Here is a 25,496-nt window from a genome sequence, read left to right on the forward strand (position 1 = left end):
GCCCTTGGGATCCAAGAATTGACCCCTTTATCCTAATAATAAAAATTTCCCTGGTGCCGCACAAGCAAAACAGAGACTTTCTATTAATGCAACCTTCGGTTTTGTTGTGTTGCAGGCATGCATCTCTTCAATGTCCACTGCTAATGAAAAATTATTTCTTATACAGACCATAGGCTAACAAATTACTGTCAAGGTGTATATACGCATAGCAGATGAGACATTTTCCTCTCATACACGTTAATGTTGAATATCAACTTGAGACTTCCTATGGTAAACTCGCTTTGAGCTCAAGCTACACTCTTGGTTATAAGAACCCTTGGAAGCTCTGACAACGTTTTTAGAACACTAGGACACTGTTAAGTCTATTAAAGGAGATCTATGTCCTTTGAATAGCCACTTGCTCAAGGCATGTAGTAATTTATGCCAGTAAAGTAAAAGGGAATGCTGATATCATTTTGGTTAACAACTTCTGTACCCTCTGCTGAGGAGAGAGGAGGGCTGAGGGGGCTGCCAGTTACGTATTTGTGTGATAGGAAACACTTCAGAGGGAAAAGTTAGGGAGGACCAACAAACTATGTTTTGGAAGAAAAAAAAATTAAGATTTACCCATTGATGACCCCATTTGAATAGCCCAGGTGTTCAGCAAAGGATTCCTTTAAAAGAGAGAGAAGAAAATGATTCTCAAAAACGGATCTGTAATTATTAACTTAATGATTATTCTATTAGTGAGGTCATCCTATCTATTTCTAGAGCACAGTTAAATAAGATAATGAATAAGTAAGAAAACACTCGTTATACAATGAACCAGAAACTCAAAGTCTTTGAATTCAGACTATAGTTCTGCCAGAAACGTATGCCGTAAGTCTGCAAGTCTCTAGACTCTCATACTGAGATGATAGGGCTAGTTCACTCATCAAACAGTGATTAAGTGTTGACTGGCCCAGGGCTGTGGTAGGCAGGTACTGGGAATCCAGAAAAAAATGAAGTCGCTACCCTAAGGAGCTTAGAGTCTAGACTAGAGGAAGAGCTTCGTACAAGCAAATCAAGATTAATATATACACATAAATACACTGTGGAAATAGTTAACAGTAAAAGTAATGATTATTTATGTACTACATACTGTAAATCTTAGTTTGGTGGAATCCTAACATCCCTTCCATACTGTGCTTTTCTGTATTATAAATAAGGCTCTAAATGTATACCACCCCTCAGGTGACCGGCTTCCACTTTTAAAACACAGAACTTAATTACAGAATTCCCTCCTCACTGATTCTGTGGAAGAAATAAGTTGCTGTTCTCCATGTGACTTTCGCATTCCTTCCTTATGGGAAGGGAGACCATCTGTGGGGAGGAGAGCACGTCACACCTTCACATTAACCACCAGCTGTCTCCCTTCTCTGCTCCCCTTCCTTCCCAGATCACTGAAGCTTTCCTCCAAGGGGACCAGATCCTCCCTTTGGGCTTTGCTCCCAAACATGCTCATCATTTATGGCAGGCCCAGCCCCTCCGGATGCTGCCCTGCCGGCAAAATTAACGCCAATGGACCTCATCTAAAAACCCTACCCTGACTCCAAGCCTACCCTTTCGTCTCTACAGGTGCCATTCCTGACTACAGATTTGGGTCTCATCCATCTCTCAGATGGTATGTGTTGATAGATGGTGATAAGGTCAGGTATCAGCAGCATTTTAAAAACACTGCTTTCATTTCTCTGGTTTGAAGATCCCCAGGGAGGCAGTGAGCCCAATCCAGAGACCAGGTTTCTAGTATGAAGTAGTATGAACAAAGGGTGTGTAAGCAAACAAAACGAAGACAAAAGCAAAACGCACACACCGTCTCTGGTTCACAAGTGTGATACCTTTGCAAATAACTGTGGGTCTCATTGCCAGGAATGTGCTCCTGAAAGTTTTTTACATTAAAAAAATTGCAAATCAAAGTCTCTCTTTCTATTGACTGCTACTTAAAATGTCAATGTGCACGCAAAGGAGGACATGTTACTTGGACCTATAGCTTCTTTGATTCCCCCCTTCCCTCCCCAGGTGCTCCAGACAGAAGCTTGACAACCTCTCCCTTCCTGACACGGCCCAGTGTGTCTCAGAGGTTCATCTTGGTATGATAACCAAAATGAAGTTAAGACTGACACCTAATTTTCATAATTTCTAAGTCCTCAAACTCCTCTATACTTTTACAAAGTAAATATCTTAAAGTTATTTTTAGGAAAAATAAGATAGTGGGTGACAGGTTGACCTGACATGACCCCGACCATTTTCATCAATAGATCTTTTTTTTTTGGGGGGGGGGCTCCTCCGATCCAACATGTACCCCCCACTAATTCATGGATACCTTACAGCCCATGTATCACATTATTGGTTTACCAGACACTTCATACGTTATTTTTTTTTAAAGTTTATCCTCCTGCCAGTCCTATAATCTATTACCATCTGATGACAAGTCAAGTACTTATGAGTGACTTACACCAAGTCACAGTCAAAAGTGACCTGGGGTATAGACTTATTACCACACAGTGGATTCTCCCACGATGTGTCTAAACAGGTTTGTTGGTGGGACCTTCCCATCCCTCCCTTTCTTCCTTCTTTCTTTTCTTCCTTCCTTCCTTCCATCCATCCTTCCTTCCTTTTACTGTTGTCATTTTACTTACATTGAGGGCCTTTTACTCTATGAAGGAAGGGTTGCCTGTCCCTGAGGCAATAACAGTGTCAGGAGTTTTTCTGATTTCCCACCACAGGTGGGATAGGACTCCGGGACAGGGACAGAGGTGTGATATATACTGTCACCTAACAAGCACGATTACCAAAAAGAAGGAAGAAAAAAATAATCTTCAAAGTCAAGAATATTTCAGTCTCATTTCCAGGAATATGCTCCTGAAAGTTAAATTCCTAGAACCTTCTATTTATTTATTTGTTAATAAGCGGGTGCCGACACGGAGCCTGCAGTGACTTGCCCCATGCCTGCTTCTCATCTGTAGTGGAAAGTAAGCAGTGCCCTGGCAAGTAACTGTCGCCAGGACCATGTGCATCTGCGGCAACACTGAAAAGTGGAGGCTACAATTGTGGCTCCTTTTCCTTCCTGCTCAAGTCAATGGCTCCTACTGGGGTGAAATTGTCAACTTTAGGAAACTCATTCGCATGTAGCGAACAGGGCAGAATATGTCCTCTCCCCTAAAAATAGCTTCCTAGAGACCAGAGCCTCAGGATAAAAGCCTGTATCTACACTGTCATGAAAGAGGCCAGAAAGGAAAAAATACAAATCTAAGTAACAGACTAAAGTCAGTGACTTTTACAGAGAACATCCTTCTGTTCAACGGGTATAAATACATTATTTTAATATTTTCCACAGCATCCTTCTGAGGAAGCTGGATGTATTTATCATTATCTTCCATTTCGGAGCTCCTACTATAACAAGGCAAATCACAGCACCTACCCAAACCCACATAATTGAGCCATAGCTTACAGCATTTTCTCACTACTTGAAACTCCTGGTTATAAAATTCCAGATGCGCAAGTGTCTGGTGCCAATGAGAATCCGTAACTAGAAAATTCATGTTTGTTAATTCTGCTCTTCAAGCTATCAGGCCATGTTGTTTCAACTTCCACACGTTTTAACGCTCTTTTATTTTTTATTAAAAAAATTGTCTGCATAGTATTAGTAGGAATAGCACAGTAAGGATCAGGGTCACGACAGAGAACGCAGACTTACCTCAATGTGCTGAAACATATATGGGTGATTGCAGATTTTTCTCAACTGCATGATAGTGTTCATAAGTGTCTTAGCGCCTCCTTTCCCCTAAGAACAAGTAGAGGAGAGTGAAAATAGAAGTTATTAATTGATCAGGTATTTCCCATTAAAAAAAAAATAGGCTTCTATAGAAACAGCAAAGGGCCATAGGTCTTCTCGGTAACCTACACCTCTTGTGGTCCAAAGTTCCTGTTACTATTACATAGTTGTTTCTGAATTAGACATAACATCTTCCTTGTGACTAACTTATCCTTGAGGAGGGAATTATGCCCAGTGGATGGCTTTGAGAAATAACTGTCTATTCGCTAGGATTCACAGCTGTCTATTCCCTAGAACATGGAACAGATGCCCAGAGAATGAAACTGGGTTGTGAAACCTTCTATAATGCCACCACACCCTTAGGCAGCTATATTCCGTGCAGAACTGACACGAGCATAGCGAACTATTTTGGTGATACGAACACCAAGATGGTGTTCGTTTCTAACTGCTCCTATGCAGTTTGCAGGTAAGAGGCTAAGAGATTTTCTTAGGCAGCAACAATAGCTCCAGAAAAAGCCCAGTAATTGGCTTCGACAAATCAGCATTAGCAGGGATGTTTCCTAGGAGTATCCAGTGTCACAGCCCCAAGAAGATACATGACAGCACCTTGAGTTGCAACATCTTCCACAACGTACCTTCTTATCTTTCTCCGAACCGTCTGTGAGGAGGATCCCTTTGGCTTGCATATGGCGATACAGAATCTTCTGCAGAGCTGACATGTCACACTTGATCACATATTCAACCTGGGGAAAAAGAACAGTAAGTAGAGCGGGAGAGAGAAGGTGCCTGTTCTAAGAAGACTGTTGAGACATGGCTGCTGGTGGCACTCCTGGAACCACAAAGGTATCTCTCTTGCCCCCCTCTTGGATTCATGGAGGAGGTGGGGTGGGGTGGTGGTAGTGATGGAGAGGACCACAGTCGTCACTACTAAAGGTACCATTATACTGTAGAGACCTTCAAAAGGCTGTATGTCAATCACCACTGACACTAGGGTCATGTTTTCGGAAATTTCTTGACTTGTTCCATATTTGAGAGAAAGAGAGAGAGAGAGAGGCTGGCAAACTGTTCAAATTCAAAGATGTTCCACACAGAGTATTTTCTTTTCTATTTTTTTATAGTATTTCCTCTGCTTCCCACCTATACCTCCTTTCCTATGAACAGAACAGTTTTAGGAAAAACAGTGCTCGGCCAATAACCTCTGATTTTCTTTGGAAAACACATTTTTTTTTTTTTTTTTTTTTTGCGGTATGTGGGCCTCTCACTGTTGTGGCCTCTCCCGTTGCGGAGCACAGGCTCCGGACACGCAGGCTCAGCGGCCATGGCTCACGGGCCCAGCCGCTCCGCGGCACGTGGGATCTTCCCGGACTGGGGCACGAACCCGTGTCCCCTGCATCGGCAGGCGGACTCTCAACCACTGCACCACCAGGGAAGCCCGGAAAACATTTTTTAAATGGTCCTAGGTGGCTACCCCCAATACCGATCTGAAAAAGAGATTCATGAGAGCCCTAGGCTGACTATATGTAATTACCCTCTGCTTTTGAAGGATGAGAGGATCCTACCCTAGTGAGGATAACAGGCAAAGGAGAGGAATTCATCCACAATTGGATGCAACTTTAGGACCATATTCTTTAGAGGCAAGGCCGCATGTGCTTCCATTTTGAAATAACAGAAAAATCCAATTTAAAACAGTGACAGGGAATTCATGTGCTGGTGGTTTCACACACACCTGCAATACTTCTCGCACGCTCCTAATGCACACAATCTGCCCTGATTATTTCCTATTATTGTTTTTCTTTATTAAAAAAAATCCCCAGAATACAAATGTGACATTTTCATAATAAACATCAGATTAATGCCTAGAAATCTGCAGAATGTGATTAAAAGCAAATCAGCAAGCTGCCTAATGTTTAACAAACTGATTAAAAATGATCAGGTTATTTTCAGCTCTGAGGGCCAGGGCGAGGAGGTCACAGATGAAGAGAAGTTGAATATTCATTCGATTGTTGCTTTAGAAGGAACCTGTCAGGCCAGCCAGAACCGCAACTAATAGCCTTTTGCTACTCGTTTTGATGCACCAAGTCAGATTAGAGAAAGGTGGACTCTTCTGCAGAAAAGTTAAGAAAGGCAAGTGACCTGCCATAGACTTGTTTTAGTTTTTAATGACTTTCTTGGCCAGGGTGGAAAAAACATCTCCAAGCTTAATAAATAAGGATGCACTGTTAGTACAGGCTTTGTGCTCCACAGACTTGATGCTGCATGTTTTTAAAGTACTTCGGCTTTTTCAAGAGCTGTTAACTCTCCACGAAACTTGATGACGGTGTAGAAGAATGTTAAACAACTTCAGACTTTAACAAGCATAAGGATAAAAATGACACCAAGGGCTAGTATTATTGAGTTCTTTCTATGGACCAGGCCCCGTGCAAAAACGCTTTATGTGCCCTCTCCCGTTTCACTACACAAGAGCTGTAGGACAGTTACATTTAGTGGTGTTCCAGTTTTATAGATAAGGAACCTGAGCATCAGAAAGGTTAAGTGACTGGGCTGAAACGACGCAGCTATTTAATGGTGTAGTTAGGATCGAACCAGACTCGACTTCCTTAAGCTCTATGCTAAGGATGACCACGGAGACTTTTAGGTTTCCCAGTTCTGCCCTGATGGTTCACCTTCACCTGGGCCTCCCTGCCAGCCAGCCTGTGCACACTTTCCTGAATGTGGAAAGGAGGGCTGAGGCTTGCTCGTGAGTGCGTTAGGAGACAGAAGAACCAGAATGAGGGACTGGACCCTCAACCTCCTTCCCATCAGTTAGCTGCCGCTAAGAGCTGGAGGGGAGGGAGTTTGGGAAGCAGGAGGCATGCACGATGATGCCATGCAGAGAGGGATGTCAAACACCCCCAGAGGGGCCAAGTCAGCAGAGAAGCGAGCTCAACCCTAGAACCTGATGGCTGCTGTAGGAAGGCGATGTTCCCCCCAGCCCTCCTCCCAAGCACCATTAGGGGGTACCAGAAGCTAGTTTGATACACATCATCAAAATCACCATCCTAAGTTTCACGACTATATTTTACGTTTGCTCCCTGTAACCTCCCAAACAAGTCCAAGCTGTTTTGTTTGTCTTTGTACTTTCCCCCAGGCCTGGGCTGAGGGTCCTTAGTCTTAGGGCTTCCTTTCCAAATTTTACTCTCCCCGAGGGCTCTTTGGAAGACCTTCCCCAATCACATCTATCAGCCAAAGTCAATCTTCCTTTTCATTTCCCGCAAAGAAGTGGTCATTAAACTTTTTCGATGGCAGTTCCTTACCAGGAAGACACGCTAAAGCGCCTCTTCCCAATACACGCCCATATATTTAACTATGAATTACACGCACGTGCGGACATTAATGTCTCAAAACACAAGTTACCTTTAGGACAGGGGTCAATGTTAAAGGCAGTTGATTTATACCTACATTTTAAGAGGCCAATTTGATGACATCTAATTTTTTGGGTTATAATGGGGCTGGTGAAAACCCACACTAGGAACAGGAGAGGTGGCAGGACTGCCCTTTTCCTACCGTCCATCTGTGCTTACGTCATCCGTCTTGTTTTCAACCTGCAATCCTTTGCAGAATCTTTTAAAGCCCTTCATTCATTCTGAGGGTCGGGGGTGTCAGTTTAGTTAAAATGAGATCATCCTAGAATCCTTTTATCTGGATACGGGGAAACCCGCAATGCTCACAGTAGGCAGAAAGCGCAGGAACCAGGCTGTGACGGGGAGCGGATATCTGATGCCCCAGGTGGAGGTGCTTCCCGTCACACTCCCGCCCGGGATAACCGATACAGTCTAAGCAAGGTATCCTGACTTTCTGATGTGCATACACACCACACGGGTACCAGTGTCCATCTGTATGTTAAATTAATAAAGCTTAATTTTTTTTTATTTTTAAGAGAAAAAGTAATATAAATGGAAGCTCTAAAATCTTCTTCCCACACCTCAATGGATTACTAGTAAGCACCTCCCCACATACTCACACACACCCGCTTGTGTGCTCTGGGGACCCCTGTCCTAAAACACTTGAATGCCTGGATCCTTCCTCCTGATGGGGTGGATGATGCTGCCTTTCATCGTCATGCCATTGCTCAGTGACATCTCACACCATGCCTCCAATTTCTGGTACAGCTCCTGCACCTTCCAGCCCCACCCAAGGGCAGTGCAGTGCACGGAGCAAGCCATCAGAGCTATGCATTGAGAAAAGGGCAGACTGAAGAATTCTAAGGTAGACATGCAGACTGACAGTGGCAAGGCGAGGAAAGTCTTTGTAATCATCGCACCATCTCAAACTCTGTTGGGTCTGGGTCACCTCCAAAAAACACGATGGTCCCTGATTAGAGCATGAATTTGAAAGTTCCTCAAAATATGCTGGTGTTGAAGGAAATAAAATCTATGACTCTTTAATAGGGATGATTCTCCCAACACGTTAGGCTTATGAGAGCCACTGGGACTGTTATTTTCAAATTATATGTAAAATTGGGGTGTCAGCCTCATGGACATGACAGTTATCTCCTAAGACTCCATATGTTAGTCATGATCAAATCGGTCCCTTCAGGGAGCTAAACTGGGGGGTTATATTGGCCCAGACTCTCCTCCCATATAACCCTGTAAAAGTTTTCAACCTTTATTCATAGTTTCTCCCTAAACACTATTCTTCACTTATAATTTCCCTTCCAAAAGGAGGCATTATTAGACCAATAAATCCAGACTACGGTGTGTGATATATTACCACTTTGTGAATTGAGATTTCCAAGATTAAATTTATGCAAGTCCCAGGTTCTAGAATCTATGGCAAGAGAGGAACAAAGTGATGATTAATTACATCAAGCATTCTAAATTTTTATATAATGAATATAAAAGCTGCCCATCTAAACAATGCTTTTTCGTGGTTTTATACAGATTATATCAAAATCAGGGTCGATTTTAGGTAGGTCAACCTCTAGTTAATCTCAGACATTGTATACATATTTTAGTATATTTAGACACACACACACACACACACACACACACACACACACACACAGCCAATGGCAAGTACAGTTGGTTCTTAATTATACAAAGGGGAAAGTCAGCACAGACAACTTCAAATGGGAGCTAAATCGAAACATCAATTTTTCTTTAGCTTAAGTTAGGTTTTATGTAATCCCTTTTCCATGAACTGCCCTTCTTCCGTAAGTGTAAGGAATGGATCTTATGCCAGTAGCTTGGTGGTGGTGTTGGGAGGGGCCTGGAGACAGTATATTCTCTTGCTCATTAGGCGTTTCATTAGACTCATTAAGTCATTAAATACTCATTGATTAAAACTAATTTTTATTAAATACTCATTCATTAAAACTAATTTTTCTATGAAGTAGAACTGCATTTATCAAACTGTGGCCCTTCTATGCCTGCTTTGGTATCATCTGAGGAAATACAGACTCCTGAGGTCACTCCCACTATACTGAACAGAATTACTGGGGCTAGGGCTGGTACTTTGTATTTTTAAGAGTTTTTCTATCTGAAAACTCAACAATAAGAAAAGAAATAATTGGGAAAAAAATTGGCCAAAGGTTTAAGCACCACTTCATCAAAGAAGACCTATGAATGCCAAATAAACACATGAAGACGAGTCACAGGATATCAGCACACAATTATTGAAATGGCCAACAGTGCTAAAAACTGAAAATATCAAGTGTTGAGGAGAATGTGGAGGAACTGGAATGCTCATACATTGCTGGCGGGATGACAAAATGGTTGAGACTCCTTAGAAAACCATTCGGAAGTTTCTTATAAAGTTATGTGTACATTTACCATATGACCAAGCAAGCCCACTCCTAGATATTTACTAAAATGAAATGAAAACCTATGTTCACACAAAAACCTATACACAAATGTTCATAGCAGGCTTATGCATAACCATCAAAAACTAGAAACAACCCAAATTTCCTTCAGTTAAATGGATAAACAAACTCTGGTGCATCAATATAATAGAATATTATTCAACAATAAAAATGAACCAATTAATGATACATCCAACACCTTGGATGTATCTCAAATTCATTACACTAAATGAAAAACCAGATGCAAAAGGTCTGATGAGACGCATTGTCTGATTCCCTTCATACAACATTCTGGAACAGGCAAAACTACAGGGATGGAGAACAAATTAGCAGTTGCATGAGGCTAAGGGTAGAGGGAGAGTTTGACTAAAAAGTGAGAGCACTAGGAAATTTTTGGTCAGGGGGACTGGGAGACAGAATTGTTCTGTATTTTGATTGTGGGTAGAGTTAACGTAGCTATGTATTTGTCAAAATTCAGAACTATAACACCAAAAAGAGTGAATTTTATTATACGTAAATTAAAAAATAAAATGGAAATCCACTTCCCTGATTCTTGTTCATGAAAACATTTGAGCATCACTTCTATAAAATATTTAGCCTTTTCCTGCCATCGGCCACAATTCCTTTCTAGATTCCTTATGCAGCCTGAGAAAGACATATATGTTGTTTGTGGCTACAAGCAGATGGTGGCGGAAGAAAGCTCCTTATCCCCAAGGATGACACTTAAATGGCCAATCTTCCCCAGATTAAAAAAATCCTAACAAGGTAGAAAGAGCAAAGAGTGAAAACTGGCCAAACCACATCAATAACAGCTACATACACATGTCAAGTGATCAGTTCCCCTATTCGCCATGAAAAGGTTATGGGGACAGAGATGGGGCAGGAACACAGAAAGTGCCAGGACCAGAGGACAGTGAGAAAGAACTTGAAGTGAACAGGGAAGCAGAACCAGAAGTCAGCAACAGAAACGGCAGTGTGAGTAGAAAGTAAGGACTCTGGTGGTAGCGGCTGTCACCAGTTGAGCCCTTACCACGTGCCAGCCATAGTGTTATGAGTACTGCATCCATTCAATCCTCTTCTGTGAAGCAGGTATTGTCTATTTGCCACTTCATTGATGAGAACACTGACACCCACTGGGTTAAGAGACTTGCCCAAGCTCACATAGCTAGTATGAGACGGAGAATGCAGTGGGGACCCAGGTCCACTCTGACGGGCAGAGCCCATGACTTCCACTCCACCAAGCTGCCTCCAGGTAAAGGTAGTTATCCACAGATAATTCAGTCATATGTTGGAGACAGTGCGGGTTCCGTTCCAGACCAACAAAAGAAAGGGAATATGGTAATCAAAAAATACTTTATTGCTAAAAAATGCTAACTATCATCTGAGCCTTCAGTGAGTCATCATCTTTTTGCAATGGTACATCCAAGATCACTGATCACAGATCACCGTAACACATAAAACAATAATGAAAAGGCTTGAAATATTGCGAGAATTACCAAAACGTGACACATAGACATGAAATTAGCATATGCCGAAAAATGGTGCTGACAGACTTGCTCAACGCAGGGTTGCCACAAACCTTCAATTTGGGGGAAAAAGACATGGTATCTATGAAGGACAATGAAGCAAAGTGCAATAAAATGAGGTATGCCTGTATATCACACACAGGGTGTCTAACATACCTCCAATATAAAAATATGGATATTAAACAGTACATGTGTACTTTATGTCAGAAACATGCTCTTGAAAATCTAATCTTAGATTTTTAAAAATTTATCAATACTCAGGAAGTTTTCTTGTGAAAAGAGCTGTGAAATAGACATTTTAGTAAAGCAAAGAATCCCTTTGTGATATAACCAATCACCCCATAATCCTTATGCTGCAAAAGTTTGGATTTTTTTTGCGGTACGCGGGCCTCTCACTGTTGTGGCCTCTCCCGTTGCGGAGCACAGGCTCCGGACGCGCAGGCTCAGCGGCCATGGCTCACGAGCCCAGCCGCTCCGCGGCATGTGGGATCCTTCTGGACCGGGGCATGAACCCGTGTCCCCTGCATTGGCAGGCGGACTCTCAACCACTGCACCACAAGGGAAGCCCAAAAGTTTGGATTTTAATACAATGGATTTTCTTAAAACAGGGCATACTTTCAACTTGTAATGTGCTTTTAAAATATCTATCTATATTAGCCATTCAGGACTGGCTAATACAGACTAATGAGTAACAAGATTAAGAAGTTTTATGGAATGAATAACTGAAGAACTTCAGTTAATTGCCTTTTATTTTATAGCTCTTCTAAAGAAACAAAAGGAAGTATGGGACAAATTAAAATCTTTAACATTCCATCTCTATAACTTGCAGGATCTCAGTAACATTCAAGGCAGCCACATGACCACTGTACCCATTCCCCAGCTTATTCTGTAACTAAAGTCCATACTGAATAGAAAGGGGGTTACCCAAAGATGCCAAGACCACACGAAGTCAAAGAAATACCAACGGCATTCAATCCCCAAGATGCATTCACTAGCAAAATAAAATACTCAGATATTTAGGTTGTTGCTGGGATAAGCATGGTGTAAGAACCGTGTTAACATTTAATTTTTTTTCCAACTGCTAATGAATAGGGGCTTAGGGATCAAAATTCTCTCTTAGTAAAGTGATCAACTTTGTATACTATCTTGCCAATCCCACTTAAAACTGGGCAGGATGAACCACTCTGTTCAAAAAACAGAGTCATTAAAACACAATGATGCAAAACACACGTTTCACAATTGGCTCCCCTAAAGAGAAAACGCACATCAAACTATCTCATGCAACAAACAGTGCACAATGCCAAACAATCTATCTTTTAAGAGAATGAAACGTAGAACTCCAGTGTGTGCGGTTCCAAACTATGATCAAAAACATATTAAACCAAAACCCAAATCCAACCCCAAAATGTGGAGCTAAGGGCTCAGAAGACATTCTAAAGCACTGAAAAATCAGTGTCCAAAAAGTCATCTGAAAAATATTTCTTAAAATGTTCACGGGAACTTAAATTAGATGATGCGTCTGTAATTTGCAGGAACCCTAGTTTTCACTTACTATCAGAACCGTGACATCCCAAGCATCCGATAGTAAACACATTACCGGGAAACCCGGCAAATGTTTACCACGTCCCTTGGTACTGATACAAGCCCCAAACTCAGAGGCTTATGTGGCTCAAAGCAGAACATTTCTATGGCGCCCGCAAGAGTGAACTCAACGAGGTTAGTAAAAAGAAAAAATCTAAAGTTAAAACAGAATGTTAATTCATGTAATGTTAAGTGAATGTAAGTTAAAGCTAAAATGTAATGAGACTTAATGAATTTGGTGATTTTTTAAAATCTGCCCCCAAACTTTTGGAAACCAAGATGAAATGCTAAAACTTCCCTTCTCTCTCTACATTAAATCCCCTAGCTTCCATTTAACAAAAAAAAATCCTTTAAGATATTTCCCAGTTACCTGGAACTAAAATACATGCCTGCTGTTTCCGAAACACAATTTCAGGGGCAGGTAGTCCAAATGTATTGGCAGGGGAAGAAACTACAACTTTTGAATTTGCAACATACTTTTTCTGGAAGCTGGGATTCAACTTCTTTCTTCAGTCTCCTCAGTAAAAATGGTCTCAACACCTTATGCAGACGCCTGATGATCAATATAGTTTCTTCTTCATTTAAGTCCACCTATAAGAGAAACTTAGATGAATTTGATCTTTTGCTTTTTTTAAAAAAAAGATCTCTCATGCAATGACTCTTCATGTTACATTTATTATTGGTTTCAATGTATGATTGAAATTTTATGTGCATTAAGGCTAGGTTTATACCCATCACGTACACCTCAGAATGCTGTTCCCACCTTCCTACCAGGTGGTAACAGAACAGCCTCTAAATGGGTGTCTTGGTCTGAATGCTGAGTTTTGTAGAAAACGGCCCAGAGCCATCCGTTTTAGATCAGGAGTGTTAACAGCTCAGAATTTTATGGGATATGATTGCAGTAAGGGCTGACTAAAGGCTGAGGTAGAACACGAGTAAAAGGGCAAGAGTTAATGCGTTCTTCCTTCAAACTGAAGCATTAAGTTAGGCTCTTAACTTTGATTGTCTCAGATGCAGAAACATACCAACGGAACAGGGCCTGAACCTGAAAAGAACAAGAGTGGATCCAGGTTACATCGGTGGCTTTCTAAGCCCCTCTACCTGCATCCTCCTTTGCTCTGCTCTGATCTTGTTCAAGTTCAGTCCTGTTTATACATAACTCCTTCGCTTTCTCTTTCACCTTCCTCTATTCACCTCTAGGGGGCAGAGCTGATTGACGTTACCTTCTCCAAATGGGCAAGCCAGTGAATTCCTAACAAAAGGCTAATGTACCTGTGACATCTCAAAATTAAAGGGCCAAATAGTTCCAACATAAATTTCCCTGAAGCATTTTAAGTGGCTTTTCGTTCCTATAGTGGAAGGAACGATAATAAGAAATTTGAAAATGGCTACTCCAGGGTTTGAGGAGTTATTTATATACACACAAGACAGGCTTACATAAAACCTGAAAACAATGTGTAAAGAAAATTAGTATAAACCAGTTCGGTTTTACATACAAGCTCTTAATGTGGAAATGGCTTAAAGGGAAGCCCAAGTTTCTAACAAGGAAATATTTCTTTTTAAGGTTTATATTCGGTTGGTTGAGTTGTGGTTAAATAGATTGAACAAATATCTCTGCATTTATCCTCCTTGTGGCCTGTAGCAGTTAAGCACTCCACCAGCCAGAAACACCCTCTGTTGGCCTGGTTAACACACTGGCAAAAGACAATGGGATTAGGACACCCTAGATCCTAGATCTTACATCCATTATTAGATCCATTTTCTTTGGATGGAAAAATATCCCTGGAGTGAGAACATACACATCCACCGATTGGCTTCCTGATACTTTCCAACACTGTAAACCACCCTATGGGTTTTCTGTGGCTCTAGTGTTCTCAGCTTTAGGTCTTTTCATTTCATTTCATTGTGATGCAGCGGGAAAAACAAAAGTTAGGCCAGTACCCTTTCTCCAGTCATGGCAAATGGAGCATTAAACCACTGCTCAAATGTGCTGCAGCTCTTAAAAATCGTGGGAAGGAGGAAGTTGAGGAGGGCCCAGAGCTCCGGGAGCTTATTCTGCAGGGGGGTCCCGGTCAAGAGGATCCTTCTGGGGGCCACGTAGTGAGTGTTCAGAACCTGAGTCAGCTTGCAGTGGTGATTCTTCATTCGGTGGCCTTCGTCCACTATCATGTATTTCCACCGAATCTATAACACAAGAGGAAGGACCAACATGCGGTGAACAAGGGAAAACACAACTGCTTCTAAGAGGCAAGTGGTGATGTGGAAAACCAAAGAACTCATGCTTGGTAAAAGCTATGACATGAGATTCCTTAGCATAAAAGAATCTTAACAGTCTATTTCCCATACCTGACAGATCATCGTGCACTACGTAGTAATGGAATGGATTGATAGAATGTGATTCCAAATTACCCTTTCACAGAGACGGAAACTTGGGCCCAGAATGAAATGGTTGGGCCAGAATTAGCTCCTGTGTCTCCCCATCCAATACTCCTTCTATTAATGTTATGTCATGTCAGCTATGCCGGATTTAATGGCTCTGTTACCTCTGCTCATAGTAAGTACAGAATATAGCTCCTCACTTGAAGCACAGGTTAATGACTGATTTCTCCAAGATGGCGTCAGCAGGCACCTGCAGCGGAAGTACTCTGGTTTCGTGCCCTTTTTCTATTGCCTTGGCTGACTACTACCTTCAGGGTTTGGCTCATGGTTTTTTTTTGTTAATTTTTTTTTTTTAATTTGAACTTAGTTGCTAATGTTTAAAAATTGGAACATTTCACATAAAAATCTGGACATCCAGCTTCTTTTAAAACGTTAGAAGATCTGGCAACCCGGACTCTCTTAGTTCATACATACTCCTTACCTGCCTGGTCTAGGACCCCAATTTCAAGATGTCTAAAATGAAAGGAGAGACTTACTGGCAGAGAGGGCAGTGCTAAAATAGCATTCCTCTGTTTATGCCAAAACTTCAGAATTAAACACAATATATTCCACCAGCATAACTATCACTTCAAAAATTAAAAATGTGACCATATGTCACGATCTTCCTTCCTAAGTCTACACACAGTCCCCTTCCCCTCTCACATGTGACCCTTCAGCCCTCTCCAAGGTCATTGTTTCTCAAGGTGAGAACAATGAGGAATATCCCACTAAGCCTATCCATTCCCCACAAAACAGCGGCAATGGCCAAGAAAAGCATCTGGTGCTCAGATGTCCCTGGATCCCGCTGCAAAGCTCTTAGAGAGGAGGGAGACGGCAAAGCGTTCTGTAAAGTCCTCTCCTTCCTCATTAGAAGCACCAGTGAAGTCCCGGGAAAAGGAATAAAATCATCAGTCAGGCTGGGATGTTCGGGTAAAAGAAACTCCCAGAGTTTTTAAATTTTTTTTCCTTCCTCTGCTACCTCTGAGAAAATTGCTTAAGGATAATTAAAGTTGTACGATCAATTGTCCCAAAGCTGCCAATAGCGTGAAAAGAGGCCAGGAGATAAAAATGTATTTAAGTCAACGTTCTAAATCTACTTCCCTGCCTAACTTAGCTTCTGAAATAATAAACAAGGAATCAGAGGCCTATGATTTTGCTATCGGGTCTACTACTAATTAGGTCTTGCACTCAGAAAAAAATGACTACCCCTTTCTAGAGCTTCATTTCTCCAGTGACAAATAAAAGCAATACACCTCGTTACCAGGCGTCTCTGATGAATTCTGAAATACATAGGCAGAAGACATGATATGAATTTTCTTTAAAGGATCTCAAATGTACAAACACATTCCCACAGTTATATTGAAAACACGTCATTCCTGACACCGCCAAATTCGTCTTGGAGCGTGAGGAAGAGGAACACAGCATTGTTGCTGGTGCCGTCTCAAGGATTAAACAAACCTCCCCTGGGAGCCCATTTCCTCTATGTTATTTCCTAGGAGGCCATGAACAGAACTCTGTTCCCAGGGCAAAGGTTTAATGCAGAGATAGAACAGACCCCAGAAACAGTGATTCTGTTCGATTCTGACCATAACTTAGTTTCAGATTATAGTGCTTTCAAAACACCACAGGGTAAAAGAAATTACTAAAGGAAAAAAAATTAAGTTTTCATGCTTCCTCTATGACAGAAACTACTCCCATCATTCTACATGAATATATTAGGACACAAGATGATATAAATGGAGAAAAAAATTCTATTTTTTGGCTAAAGGACAACTTAGGACATACAAATTAGCAGACATGTAGGTCACAGGTAGAAAACGACTCTTTCCCGGCTCCAAATAAATAGTCACAGAAAGAGCCCAGAGTAATTCAAACAATAATAGCCCATTATTTCACCAGGAAAAACATAAAACAGGAACAGCACAAAAACTGCAGCTGGGATAAATGTTCATATGGAGAAGACCATATGGAGAAATGCCTACTCATCTCTGGAGAGACAAAGACATAAGAGAAATGACGTTACGCTGCTGACAATATCCCAGGGCAACAAAAACAATTATTTCTTCCATAAGCACGACGTTCAGGGCTGTTGGAGAGAAAAAAAGAGTTGAAGGAACCCAGGTGAATTCTTTTTTTTTTTTTTTTTTTTTTTTTTTTGCGGTACGCGGGCCTCCCACTGCTGTGGCCTCTCCCGCTGCGGAGCACAAGCTCCGGACCCGCTGGCTCAGCGGCCATGGCTCACAGGCCCAGCCGCTCCACGGCATGTGGGATCTTCCCGGACCGGGGCACGAACCCGCGTCCCCTGCAGCGGCAGGTGGACTCTCAACCACTGCGCCACCAGGGAAGCCCCCAGGTGAATTTTTTTAAGAGATGCAAGTGCATAAACTATGATAGGATAGGGTAGGTAAGAGTCCCAGGATCAGTGACATACAACCACCACCAAAATAAAACACAAAAAACCCCAGCATACATAAAATGAAAAACGCATGACCAAAATACATCTGACTGAAAAAGAGAGAGAGAGAGAGAGAGAGAGAGACCAGCCATCTAACGAGCAAATTATACTAGTGAGTATAATCTGGGGAACACTTTACACTCCAGTTGCGATAGTCCATAATTAGAGATAAGAGAATTTTTTTAAACATACCTTTGCAAGAATGTGCTTGTCTTTTATAATGTACTCATAAGTAGTCAGGAGGACATTGAATTTGCCACTCCGTAACTGGGGGACGAGGGAGCGACGCATGGCAGGGGTGCCCTGAATGGGAAGAAAATACAGATGTATATTACCCGATGGAAGGAGGCGTGCGCTGTCTCTCACTACTCAGGCTTAATGGAGCCCAGGCATGTGACTAAGGACTGCACATACATGCAATTATCATATACAGATCCATTATCCAGGAAGAAAGTGCTTGGCAAAATTGCTCACACGTCTGGACACTTTTCAGACCTTTACGGAGAAGCTTTCCCACTGCAGACCGAGGGAAGCGGGGGAGAAAGAAAAGGAAATTATGGTGACCCCAAGGTGGCAGAGAACCCGCTGCTCCGCTGAAAGGCTCCATTTCTACAGGAGCGTCCAGCGGGCGCCCGGGTAATTGTCTAACTTTGCAGGAACAGTGGGCATGGCAGCAGCACGCGGGATGTGTGATATTTGTCATTTGTATTACTCTCATCAGAAACCTCGCAATATGATAATTAACAATTTTCTTCTGCGTTTCCCTATCTGAAAGTAATTATGGTTTATTACAGTAATCTTCTTGGGATGATTAACTCTCACTGTTCAGTACATGATGTACATGACAAAACTTTACAACCAGATACAGTTCACAGATGTGCATAGGGAATGAAGAAAATGGGGTCTATATATAAATGTGGAAAAGCAAAAAATAAATACAGGATTCCAAACCTTGTAAGAAATTTTCACCACGGAAGGAGCCCATTTGTCAAATTCATATGTCCAGTTAGATAGAGTCCTATAGAACAAAAGAAAACAAAATACAGAGAGACATTTGTATAAAAATCTGTGATTAAAAAGACGTTCTTACTCACTTTTAGGTCTCACCTTGAAAGGGGCTAGAGAATATAAAATAGCTCAACTGCATATTCATTTTAAAGGTGTGGAAATAAGAGATAAGTTAGAAATAAGCTGCCACAAAGCATGACAAGTTTGTTTGTGGATTCACACGAAATCTCATAAGAGAAAAAAAATTAAAGAATGCATGAATATAGATGGCGAAAAACATCTTAATTTTAATACTGAAAAACAGCAATTACCAGAGTGATTTGGGGACTCTTCAGAAACAGCCATATAAAGTTCAGAGAAAAGTTGAGTCAGGAAAAAGAAACGACAGAAGCACATGAACATACTAAATAAATCTGTCAAGAGGGGGCAGGGGAAAAATATTAAATGCCTTAAAAGGCAAAATCCCTGAAAGCATCTATGTAACATATGAGTCAGAACATGCAAAACACAGATAAAACCCAAAATATATGTTCAAGATGTAGATAATATGGAAAGGGTGTCTAAGTTCCACGGATTCAAATAATACGGATTAAAGAGGTCTGTAAATAACTCATTTAGACAAAGTTTGAAGGAAATACTAAAACAATATTTTTTCGCAAGGCCCAAGTCTGTAATTAGCACTGAGATCTAGAAGAGGATCTCAGTGAACAGAACTGCAACCTCACACCCACAGTCAGAGACACACTCCCATCCAAGGAGGGTGGTTTTGAACAGGTATCCCTTCCCTCAGGGGTATCCACCAAAGACCCACGAGGAGCCATGCAGTGGGCGAGGCACCGGGAATTTAACAGTGAAGACCCATCCTTACAAAGTGACAAAGTCACTGCAGATAAACTGCGAGTACTGAGGGCGGTTTAATGCAAAATTCATAGTTACGATTTTGATTTAGATTCTGCTTTAAGAGGGACACTGAAGGAAGATTTAAGAATACATAATTTTTGAATATATATATATAACCTTTTGGAAATGGAAAAAGAAAAAAAATCAAAGAAATCTTAAAAAAAAATCAAAACCTTTCAGCTTCATGAACCACTTTAGGCGTGATGAAGAATGAGACCCACTGCACAGTGTGCAGGCTGTGTAGACCGCAATGCTAAGGGCTGAAAAAAAATCACTTCATCCTGTGCTTATGCAGCCAATCAAAGGGTGGGAAAAGAAAACCTAAATCCGGATTATATGCTCTTGATAATCCCACTACAGGTTACAATTCTGCCTTAAGGGAAAAACAAGGACAAACTATGAATAGGGCAAGCTCCAACATAAAGAAAGATAACTGCAGAATAAATGGCTTTACTTACGAAAGGGGAACAATGATGAGATAGGGGCCATTGAGTCTTTTGTGCTCCATCAGGTAAGTGATGAGTGCAATGGTCTGTATGGTCTTTCCCAGCCCCATTTCATCAGCTAAGATTCCGTTCAAATTGTTATTATACAGAGAAACCATCCATTCCAGGCCCTGGAGCTGAAATGAAGAGTAATTGCTTCAATTATCCAAGATCTGCACAGGTAATTAATACTAATACAAAGCAAGTGAGGCTGCGACTTCTTAACTCCTCGGTGCTGTACGTTGGATTTCCCACAGTAGGAAAGTACGGGAAGCACCAACACAAAGAGAATTTCATATATGAGCCTGTAATCGCCCCTGATGCTTGGCAGGTGCTGAGTGCTAATCAGATTTAGAAGTGATGGGCTGGAGCATACTGGGGGGACTTTAAGCAGCTTTGCCGTTCATCCCTACTTAGCATTTCACAGTACATGACATTCTAGAATTATTATAAATGAAGAAAACCCAAACGAAAATCCATTCCAACCACTCCAAGCACAAAAAGCCACCATGAGGATTAAAGAAAAACAAACCAGAAGGCAGGTTTGGCACGAAGATCACAGGTCATTAGAAACAGCCTTCTTGGTGACGAAGAGCCTCCCGGCCCCCCGGGGTGGGATCCCCTCAAGCGAGGACGCAGAGTGACCAGGGAGCCAGGGGCACCTGCTGGGCCCACAGGAGGGCACTTCCTGGCGGAGAAAGCTCCCAGGCATCACATGGAAACTTGCAATGTAAGTGCTCCCCAAGGGCAGCTGACTGCCTGGAAACATGTTCAACATATTTTTAAAGAACAAAAGCACAGCACCAGAGACACAGTTTTGGATTTCCATGTTAAACACAAGAAAGTCTGGGTGAAAATACAACATTGTTCAACTTCCCTCTCCAACCACTAATTCCCTTCCACCACCATATCACAGATTCTGGTTTAAGTGATAGGATCGTATTTCTCTCTCTCTCTCTCTCTCTCTCTCTCTCTCTGTTTACTATCTATCTATCTACCTACCTATCTATCTATCTATCTATCTATCTGTATATAATTGCTAAAGTCAATTTAGCTTGCTAATGAAGTTATGCTTAGGGAAATGTTAATTTTAATTTGGTTTATGTAAAAACAAAGCCAGTGATTCTTTTACTTTCAGTATTTGTTAAATGGACCACGCAAGGAGCTAGAGCAGATGGAAACCTAGGTATGTAACATGCACGCCTCCCTTCAGAAGCTTGCAGTCAGAGGACCCGGTAAGCCATTCACGCACCAACACGTGGTTGGCAGTGCCAGTGTCATACATATAAAATTGTATGGGCCAGAATTTTTCTTGGGAAGAGTACTGCAATGGTTTGAAGAAATACTTGGATAAGCACTTAGGGTGCCTCATACCATGCAAGACTCCGAATCATCCTAAAGGTTTTTGCAGAGGAGCAGCAACACCAAGAAATGAGAGGAACTGAAAGAGGTCCCACGGGGATGCACAAAAGACACAGGGGCAGAAGGGGAATGCCGGGAACTCTTAGTGGTGGGTGGGAGGAGATGCACACCTGCAACATGATTCCGAGAGCACCAGACCTTTAGGAAATTCAGCTAAGGTGGTAGTGGATTTCTTTTTTTTTTTTAATGAAAATCGGCAAAGGGGCTGAATTTTGCATCTGTCTTAATCCCAGATAAAACAGAAGCAGAAACTGGCAGCAGAGGGGACTAGAAATTCACAAAAAAAGTGGGAAGTGATTTGGACTTTCCTAGACCATGGAACTGGAGGGGTTGGGTATTGAGCCAAGCTTACGTGGCTTTCCAGGAAGCAGCAGGAAGGCCTCAGCTATGTCAAGGTTAAGTAACTATTTTCAATACAAAAACTTGTCAAGGAGCAAGACGATAGAAAGCATACTCATGGATACAACGATCTGGGAAGCCTTTGAGCCACAATTTCAGTTGGTTTGTGAGAAATAAAGAAGATTTCATCAGGTAGATATGGATGGTCAGAGACCAGGAAGAAGAAACTCCATGAAGCAAAAACCCAGAGGCGGGCAGAGTAAGGTATGTTCAGGAAATCTACAGCAGCCCAGTAGAGGAAGAAGGCCATAATATTCACATATGGAGGGCTTCCCTGGTGGCGCAGTGGTTGAGAGTCCGCCTGCCGATGCAGGGGACACAGGTTCGTGCCCCGGTCCGGGAAGATCCCACATGCCGCGGAGCGGCTAGGCCCGTGAGCCGTGGCCGCTGAGCCTGCGCGTCCGGAGCCTGTGCTCCGCAACGGGAGAGGCCACAACAGTGAGAGGCCTGCGTACCGCAAAAAAAAAAAAAAAAAAAAAAAAAAAATTCACATATGGAAGTAGGAGGAGGTAGCTTTGAGAAGACAGTGACAAAGAATGCTTTCAAAGGTGCTGGATGGCAGGAGGAAATCAATGTAGCGTTAGAAGTTATTCACGAGTAATCTAACGATGCACCTGCCATATACAGACATACAAGAGTTCATCAGAACCAACTACAAGTTAACATCTATGTCAGGTGGGCCAAATCAGATGAAAACAACTTTGAACTTCATGAAAGTAGCATGGTCTTTGGAGAAAACATGACCTTACTACAGCCAGAACAGTGGTTCTCAAAGTGTGCTCCAGGGACTCCTGAGGGTCCCCAAAACCTTTTCAGGGGATCCACAAGGTCAAAATGATTTTCTTATTAACACTAAGGTATTATTTGCCTCTTATAATGTGTTGACATTTGCACGGATGATGCAAAAGCAGTAGTGGGTGTAAACTGCTGGCACTTTAACACAAATCAAGGCAGTACTGTAGTAGTGGCCTCTGTATCCTTCACCCTGATGCAGTGGCAGCCAACACAGTGCCACGTTTTAGGAGTTTAGTGGATCCAAGTTCAGAGAGTTTGAGAACTGTTGGCCTAAAGCATATACTTCCTAAAGTATATTCCAAAGGGCCCTAATTTTACAGGATGTGAACAGGTATATGATACATGAAAAGAAAGTTTGGTCGTCAGAGAAATTTGGGAAATACGAAGTGAAAGATATTTCACTGCAGGATGCTGATATGCAGTTAGAGTTTACACATTTATTTCTGCAGAGCCCATGCGTGTGTTGACCCACACCATGGATTACCAAGAAGGGTCATTGCTAGAGTGCCCAGATGTCTGGTTGGCTTGGGAAGTCCTGGGTGACACCTATGATCAGTAATAAGGGCCACTGTTCATTCTCATAAGTATCCAAATTTGGAATAGTAAATTATACCGTAATCCAAGCTCTATCTGACAGTATTTCCCATATTTATTTAACCACAGAACCTATTTTTCCCTTTCTTTTGGAGGTCTATCTCATGGGACAAATGTTCCAAGGAACACGCTTTGGGAAACACTGTGAAGTAGAAGGAGGTAGAAGACAGGAGCTGACCTCATTCTAGACAGGTCAAATGAAACGCACGTTATGCTTACAGCGTAGTTTTCATCAAAGCAGGGATGCTCACCACTCTAATGTGTCTTAAAAAAAAAAAAGCATGTAAATGTAGTAGATAGCAACTCCTAGGTAGCTGAGTCCATAGTGTTAAACTACAGACACCACTGACATTTTTGAAGAAATATATACTTCATTTACTTCAAAAAAGAGGCACAGATGTTCCCTACACTCATAGAATGTGGCTGGGTTTTCCACTCCAAAGAGATCCACGGTAAAGGGGTTCCAAAAGTTAACCCAGGATTTCTGAAAACACAATCCATCCCAAAGCCATAGAAGAGAAAATGGGTACGCTCTAGGGAAGACGGTAAACTGGAACACTCTAAAACAAAAATTACGGGCACAGGGGAGAGAATCGCCATATTAGAAGCAATGCGACCCCAAATGTTTGCCATGGTCAACTCTCTGCAGCAACGGGCATGCGCACAACATACTCTCATCAAAATTAGGTAACAGATTGAGACCTGCCGAGAAAACACACACCACGCCAGTTACCTGATAATGCTTCAGGGTCCCATTGATGAGGAGGGCCGACTGCTTCTCCACCCTCTCCGAGATGGCGTGGGCCACCGTGTAGTAGGACTGGGAACCCCTGGCGCTGTACTGCATGCTGTACTCATCGTCCACGTCTTGCTTAGCTGTCCTGGGCCAGAGAAAGTGGAGAGTCACACACAGAGAAGTTGGTGCATGAATGGAGAGCCGAAAACAGCTGCAGGAAGTAGAGCTTTATTTATCACCTACTTCATGCCCGGCAGCTAAAACATATTATCTGTAATCCTCATGAAAAGCAAGCAGGGTAGACGTTGTTGTTACCATCCCCACTTCATGCCTGTGGAGAACTTCAGGCTGAGAGAGGTTCACGAATTTGCCCATGTCACATGAAAGGTGGTGGCGTCAGGATTTGAACGCAGGCCCGCTCGACCTCAAGGGACTGCTATGAGTGTGAATCGTACACCTGCAGGTTCACACTTTGCCAGGGAAGCTGTCCTAGGCCCTTGAAGTACAAAGATAAATCCTATCCACAGAACACCGCCTAAAACTTGGAAGACAGGTGATAGGGAGGCCAAAGGTGACATTAAAGAGATAGGAAAGAGGAGAGGTCGTCTTCCATTTTCTATGTCTTGTTAACCAACTACTGAGTTATTCTACAGGCAGTGAGGGGCCGTTGAGGGGGGTCTTGAAAACCTTCAGTGAAGAAACTGGGGGCAGATGAATAAAAGACAGGTTCCTGAAGTGGGCACACAGCCCTGGAATAAAAGGAGAAAATATTAGAATGTCTATTTCTGCTTTTTTTTTAATCTCATCACTTTAAAATATTCTATTTTGCACAGTGTTTCGCCACAGTTTTCTTTTAACACTAGAGCTACACAGGCGAAGAGCTGGGTAGGGCTTTCCTGGTGGTGCAGTGGTTGAGACCTAATGCAGGCGACACGGGTTCGAGCCCTGGTCTGGGAAGATCCCACATGTCGCAGAGCAACTGGGACCGTGAGCCACAACTACTCAGCCTGCGCTCTAGAGCCCGCAAGCCACAACTACTGAGCCCGCGCGTCTGGAGCCCGTGCTCCACAACAGTGAGGCCCCAACGGTGAGAGGCCCGCGCACCACGATGAAGAGTGGCCCCCACTCGCCGCAACTACAGAAAGCCCTCGTACAGAAACGAAGACCCAGCACAGCCAAAAATAAATTAATTAATTAATAAAAAAAAAGAGCTGGGTAGGGGAGTCAGTGGCTGAGAAGCTACTGCAACGAGGACGTTTCTCACTTGGGGTTCTGGGCGGGTGTTGGCGCCATTAAGGAAGGCGGGAAAGGCAGCCAGCTGGAGGGGCAGGTTCCACGTGGGACGGAAGCGCGTGACACGTGAGGAGCCCAGGAACGAGGAAGTCATGAAGTGGGGGAGGGCGCAAGGGGGGTGCTGAGCAGTGGGACAGTCTGGTGGCCTCTGACGGTGGCGTTTTGGGTGAAGCATGGGCGTGAGGTCGCCTTCCTTCCTTAGACAAACTTCTCTAAACTAAAATCCATAAAGCGCAACCCTCACGAAATGCA

General features: G+C 42.5%; 1 protein-coding gene across 5 annotated transcripts in view; it reads right to left on the reverse strand.

Annotated features, from left to right (window-relative positions):
• The window catches only part of SMARCA2 (SWI/SNF related BAF chromatin remodeling complex subunit ATPase 2), a 172,943-nt gene that overhangs the window by 86,338 nt on the left and 61,109 nt on the right, over positions 1-25,496 (reverse strand). For all 5 annotated transcript variants that reach the window (XM_079925948.1, XM_079925950.1, XM_079925949.1 and 2 more), the window contains exons 14-22: positions 23,949-24,096; positions 19,979-20,142; positions 18,564-18,630; positions 17,805-17,915; positions 14,681-14,923; positions 13,217-13,330; positions 4,429-4,536; positions 3,716-3,802; positions 607-653 (exon numbers count right to left, since the gene is read on the reverse strand). In XM_079925948.1, coding sequence (XP_079782074.1) covers positions 607-653; positions 3,716-3,802; positions 4,429-4,536; positions 13,217-13,330; positions 14,681-14,923; positions 17,805-17,915; positions 18,564-18,630; positions 19,979-20,142; positions 23,949-24,096 — 1,089 coding nt within the window. The remainder of the gene's footprint in view (positions 1-606; positions 654-3,715; positions 3,803-4,428; positions 4,537-13,216; positions 13,331-14,680; positions 14,924-17,804; positions 17,916-18,563; positions 18,631-19,978; positions 20,143-23,948; positions 24,097-25,496) is intronic.

Source organism: Stenella coeruleoalba, assembly GCF_951394435.1.
Source record: "Stenella coeruleoalba genome assembly, chromosome: 7".
Lineage (NCBI taxonomy): Eukaryota > Metazoa > Chordata > Mammalia > Artiodactyla > Delphinidae > Stenella > Stenella coeruleoalba.